At 42.2% G+C, this 5,923-nt stretch overlaps 1 protein-coding gene across 1 annotated transcript; it reads left to right on the top strand.

The window, feature by feature from the left end:
- Positions 1-707: 707 nt before the first annotated feature.
- LOC147422673 (uncharacterized) lies at positions 708-2,864 on the top strand. Its single transcript, XM_086503081.1, is given in 5 exon segments — positions 708-791; positions 2,385-2,598; positions 2,601-2,672; positions 2,748-2,785; positions 2,787-2,864. Coding segments are annotated over 5 exon segments (486 nt in total).
- Positions 2,865-5,923: the final 3,059 nt, after the last annotated feature.

Below are 5,923 nucleotides of genomic sequence, written 5' to 3'. Positions count from 1 at the left end.
ATCATGGAGGAAGTTACATTAGCTTGTTGACATTCTTGAGAAGCATCTCTCCGTGAAGTTTTGTACCATTTTGTCGACTTGTCCCCAACTGACTTCTTGCAGGGCCTGAGAAGTTAGGATTTTCCTTGCTGACCTAAACCAGCATAGGAGGACATAAGCATGCTTGTCTAGCCTAGGGTTAACCCCCTATCAAGTTTTGTAGCTATCGAGTTAGTGGTTGTTGAATTACGATCCCGTTTTGGTCTCTTCTCGGTAATGCCGCTTTCATGAGTTTTTCGCATTGAAGTTAGCATAGAACAAGAAGAGAACATGGTAAAAAGCCAACCTCTCATGTCTGGAGCCCGCTGATGTCCCATGTGCATCATATGAAGCCATAGAACGTTCATGCGCTCTAGGTCTATCAAGCTCTCCTATAATTGTGAATAGTGGAAATGAGGTAATAAGTGGACCCAAATATCTTATAGCCGGGGTCCCAGAGCCACTTGCCACAAAATTTTACATGTGATCCTATCTCAAAGGTTTTGAACACAACATTGGATAATGTGAGAGTAGAGCTACAAGACAGGAACCAAAATATGTGGAAGATACAAGGGACATCTTCAGCCGTGGCAGTGCTTCAAGGGCAATTGCAAGAGCTCCAGATATTGCGGTCCAGCATGAAGGGAGTTGTCGATACTGACCCTAATTTTTTGGTGATTGAAGGCAAGATGGCTGCTCTAACTAGTGCACTCACAGCTCTTGGGGCCGATGCAAGCAGCTTGAACATAAGAGATGAGGTGGATCGTCTCCAGGTATGTGTCGACCAAGTCAAGGCAGGATTTTTGTTTATGTGGTAATGCCCTAGGTACTTGATATGGTACTCTCTTCTATTTAGGTGGTTTTGTTTGCCATGCCAGTTATTTCTATTTATGTGGTAATGCCCTAGGTACTTGACATGGTACTCTTTTCTATTTAGATGGTTTTTTTTGTCATGCCAGTTATTTCTGTTATGGTGTAAAGTGCCCAACATACCTGACATGGTAGTTTTTTCTATTGTGGGATTCTATCATGGTAATAGTGCCCAAGGTACTTGGCATGGTAGTTTCTTTTTACATTCTTTTTGTTACGGTGACATTGACCAAGTACTTTTCCATGGTGGTTTTTTTTGCTATGAGTATTTTTTTTTTCCATGGAAGTTTGTCTATTATTGTGGTACTTGTCATGGTAGTTTTTTCTACCATGACAGGTGCAGGGGTCATGGCTATTTTTCCAGGTATCATGTAATGGCCAAAATGCCTGTCATGGTACTTCGTTTGATCATGGTGGTGTTTTTTTCATGGCAGTATTTCCTGCTATGGTACTTTTCTTTTGCTATTGTTGTAGTGCTCAAAGTACTTTTCTACTATCCATGGTATATGTCATTACCTTAGAGGTTTTTTGGAAAGCCATCTCTATTATGGTGGCAGTGCCCAAGGTACTTTTTCATGGTTTTTTTTGCTATGGTTGATTGTTTCTTTAAGGAAGTTTGTTGCTATTGTGGTTGTGCCCAAGGTACTTGTAAAGGTAGTTTTTCCTATTAAGGTGGTTGTACGGTCATTGCTAATTAGTGTGTAGTGTCCAAGAAACTTGTCATTGTAATTTGTTTTTGGTCATGGTGGCTTTTTTATCATGATAGTCTTTCCTATTATGGTAGTAGCTTTTGCCTTGATGTTTTTAATGGAATGGCAGTTTTCTGTTATGGTGGTAGTGTCCAAGGTACTTTTCTACTTGCCATGGTATTTTTAATTGCCTTGGCGGTTTTTTGGAGTGTCCAAAGTACTTTTATATGGTAGTTTTTTCTGTCAAAGGTACTTGTCATGGTACTTTGTGTTGTAATGGTGGTTCTCATATCTAATCCCTGTGGGCCTTTTGTTCTTCATTTGTCATGCAAAAAGAAGTGACTGACTTGGAAGCATCAGCGAGTACGTGTGTGCAACAAATCAACTTTTGTGAGAGCATGTTGGAGCAGGTGAAGGCTGGTGACACAATGTTACTGCTTCCGACAGCTGGCCAGCACTTGAGCCACTTGCAGACTACATTCTCTGTTCTAGGACTATGTGCTGCATGTGGTCTTGCATTCATGGCTTCCCATGTGGTTTGTGTATACACGCTAGCATGTGGTCATGCATACCATGCTCTGTGTTTTGCTGCCAGAGACGGTATGTGCGGACGCCTCTTGCAAGAGTAGTATTCCAGATTCACTTAAATCAATGCTCCTGCATACAGGTTGGTTACCGTTGCTTCCAATATCATATAAATCCAAGAACAGTTCAGGTTGCCTTGAAGTATCTGCTGATTGCACAAGCCTGAACTTCACTGATGTGCTTGCAGGTTCTGGCCATATTCCTTGTGTGGCGCCGAAAGAGGATGACGTGCCAAAGGTTGTGCTACAAGCTACTCCTGAAGCCCATAGTGTGTACTCCAGTGAGGGCACTCCAGTTGTGAAGGTAGACCCCCCTGCAAGCACAGCAGCAGTTGAGCCACAACCAAGCGAAAGCAGTCCAAAGGAAGATGCAACGGTTGACGATGCGGAGGCAATAGCACAAGAGGGAGTGGATGCAGTGCAGCGCATGGTAGCTGGTGTGAGAATCCAGATTCTCCCATCTTTCTGAGTGACATGGTGAAGGTGTCAAAGAAGAGCAAGAAAAACAGTGATGGTAAGTGGTAATGGTATTTGACTTGTCAACTTCTATGCAATGTCTGCATGGGGCTGTGTGTTGTTTTATGACATGGTGGATCTTCCAAAAAGAATAGACCTTCGGAGTCCACACGTTCAAAGCACCATGCTCATCATGCAGATGGAGATATGGGAGAGAGGGAAGCACCCAGATCACCTCATGCCGTGAAGAAGACTCCCAGAAAGAGTACTCCCCTCCGCAATCCTTCTAGTGTTTCCCACCCCCCCAAGCCTCGAGTTTGCAAGAAATTGTGACTCTTCAATTGTAATACAAGAATCTGTGATTCTTGATTTTGAATGCAAAAGAAAATTTTTTGTCGGCCTCTATGTTTTTGTCGCTTTTATGTTTCATAAGCACAATGTCTATGTTTTTGTCGGCCTCTATGTTTTTGTCGCTTTTATGTCAAATATTGCCTCTTGTTTATTTTTCAATGTTGAATGCTGTCTTTTACAGAGTGTCCAAAGGAAAAGGGGACCCTCAAGCTGCCCGTAGAGGAAATCATCATCATCAGAGATCCCCCAAAGTACATTCCCCCAGTTATCTCCTGCTTGCCATATGATGATCCAACCCGATCAGCCCTCATATTAGATCTTAATGGTGTACTTTGTCTTACATGTACACCTAATAAGCATGACCCTTCGTCTGTCCCCGATATTGAAGCTACATCATTTATCAAGCATGAGGATGCAGATGGCAGGTACCTGTTTGTTCCGAAAGATGCACAGGATTTTATTGCATGGGCTGTGACATGGGAAAATGTCTACATATGGAGCAGTGCAATGCTCAACAGAGTGGGCTCAAGAATTCGAAGATGTTTTCCCCAGGTTCACAGTTATATTAGTGGATGGGCTGGACAACAGTTATGTGATGTGGGTAGTTACTGTTTTGGTGGTGGAAGGCCAACATTTTTCAAGGTATTGCAGAATTTTTTGGCGAGCTGCAGCGGTATGATACCAGCAATGTCCTTTTAATTGACAACAGTTCCTATAAATGTCATTATAATCCCTGTGGTACTTACATCATAGTGCCTGGTATTGAGCACCGCTCCAGCCAATACTTGTCAAAAGATCTAAAGGCCTGGCTAGAAGGGTGGCAACATGCTACAGATCGTCGTGCCTTGGCGGACACATTCAGCAAACCAAAACCTACTGATGACGACAAGTATGTATTCACAGCAATTGCAAAAGGGTTTCAAAAGACATCGTATGATGCATACTTATGTGGGCCACAGCTCATGCCCATAGAGTGCAAGCGACGATGATGTCCCTTGATTTTTTTAGGATGACAGATCCTCTATGTACCTTTTGTAACTAAACTAAACCCGTGCCAGAACCTTGTATATTTATATGCTACTTTCCATGTGGAAACCATTTTTTTGGCTTCATTTTGATTGCCATTATAACTGATGTAATGACTTGATGTAAAATTGTTGAAGATGTAATATATTCCAACTGGTTGGATGCGTTGTCTTTGTGTCCCAGCATTGAAGTGTTCTGATTCAAGTAGTTTAAGACTGTTTAAGTGTCCAAGCATTGAAGTGTTATTTTTCTGATTCTGTTATTGTTTCCCAATTTAAAACAGTTACAATGTAAGGTACTTTGGGTTGGCATACCAAAACTTGTTGTGTACAGAAACCACCCAGGGACTACCTATAAGGTACTTTGGACTGGCATACAACAACTTTTACAAGTCCTTGTTTCCTACATAGTTTAATACAGTTTCCACCTGTGAACTACTTGTAAGGTACTTTTGGTTGTCATACCTGTAAAGAACCTATAAGGTACTTTGGGCTGGCATACAACTTTTACAAGTCCTTGTTTCCTACATAGTTTAAGATAGTTTCCACCTGTGAACTACCTGTAAGGTGCTTTTGGTTGTCAGACATGTAAAGAACCTATAAGGTACTTTGGGCTGGCATACAACAACTTTTACAAGTCCTTGTTTCCTACATAGTTTAATACAGTTTCCACCTGTGAACTACCTGTAAGGTACTTTTGGTTGTCAGACCTGTAAAGAACCTATAATGTACTTTGGGATGGCATACAAAAGGTTTTACAAGTGCTTGTTACTTACATATCTTAACATACAGGAACCACTTGAGGACTACCTTAAAGGTACTTTGGGCCGGTAGATAAACTTTTAGAAGTGCTTGTGAACTACCTGTAAGGTCTTTAGGCTGACAGACAGGTACTTTGTGTTCCAGAATTGAAATGCTATTTTTGTTACTCAAGTAGACAAAAGAGTTTACAAGTACTTGTTTGGACTGGCCTGCAAGAGGTTTTGACTCCTACGATAGGCTCCTACAAAAACCACATGTGGAATAGTTGCATGGTACTTTGAAGCTAATTACTGGTACTTCTACAAGTTACTTGGGCAACAACCTATATCACTATTGGCATACTGTTGTACACATTTTCATATACTTTTGCAGCGAGGTTGAACTTATGTGGCTCTCCTTCTAAGGGTTCCAAGGGTATCTTAATCGATCTAACCAAGTGTGATGCAAGAAGCACTTTTGGTTGACTAGCAGGCATGTAATAGATATGCTCGACACCTTCCACTACCTCGTAATAGTACCCCTCAACCAAATAGCTCCCTCCAGAAACTATGTTTCCCTAGGAATCACTCAAGGCTCTTGCTGTTTTGTATTTCTCCTGTGAGCACCTCAAAAGGTAGAAGTCAGCTCCATCTTCATTGGCATTGGTGGCAAAGGCATCACCAATGCATAGAGCATCACTAATTGCGTCATGGTGCCCACCATACATCGATAGATCTGATCCTTCGTCATCGCTAAAATATTCACTTTCTGCATTGTCACCATCCAATGCCTCAAGGGTTAGATACTCCCAGTACTCAACATGTGTGTTGTTCAAGCATCGCCTCCAACGCTGGGACATACAAAATTCACAAAAACAAGCGAGAAGTCTGGAACGGAGTGCACACTTGTCGCTCTTGGAGTATCCATTGACACAGTGTATTGATCGTGAGCCTTCAACTCACTTGCAATTCCACTTCTTCTCCCTTGGCACCTCAGTTGCTTGGACCTCCCAAAAAATCCTATTCACCCCTGTGTGCCCACTTTCATCATTAAATTTATGCTTCAAGAAGCCAACAACATCCTTGGCACACTTCATGTGCCATGCATCAGCCTTTAAGTGCTCATGTGTTAAAGCCCTCTTAACAACTGCCCCTGCCCCATCATGCTCCCCTTTGCCGTGGCCCGAGGC

Source organism: Adiantum capillus-veneris, chromosome 27 (genome assembly GCF_014529385.1).
Source record: "Adiantum capillus-veneris isolate H3 chromosome 27, ASM1452938v2, whole genome shotgun sequence".
Taxonomy (NCBI): Eukaryota; Viridiplantae; Streptophyta; class Polypodiopsida; order Polypodiales; family Pteridaceae; genus Adiantum; species Adiantum capillus-veneris.
This window is presented reverse-complemented; position numbering and strand designations above follow the sequence as displayed.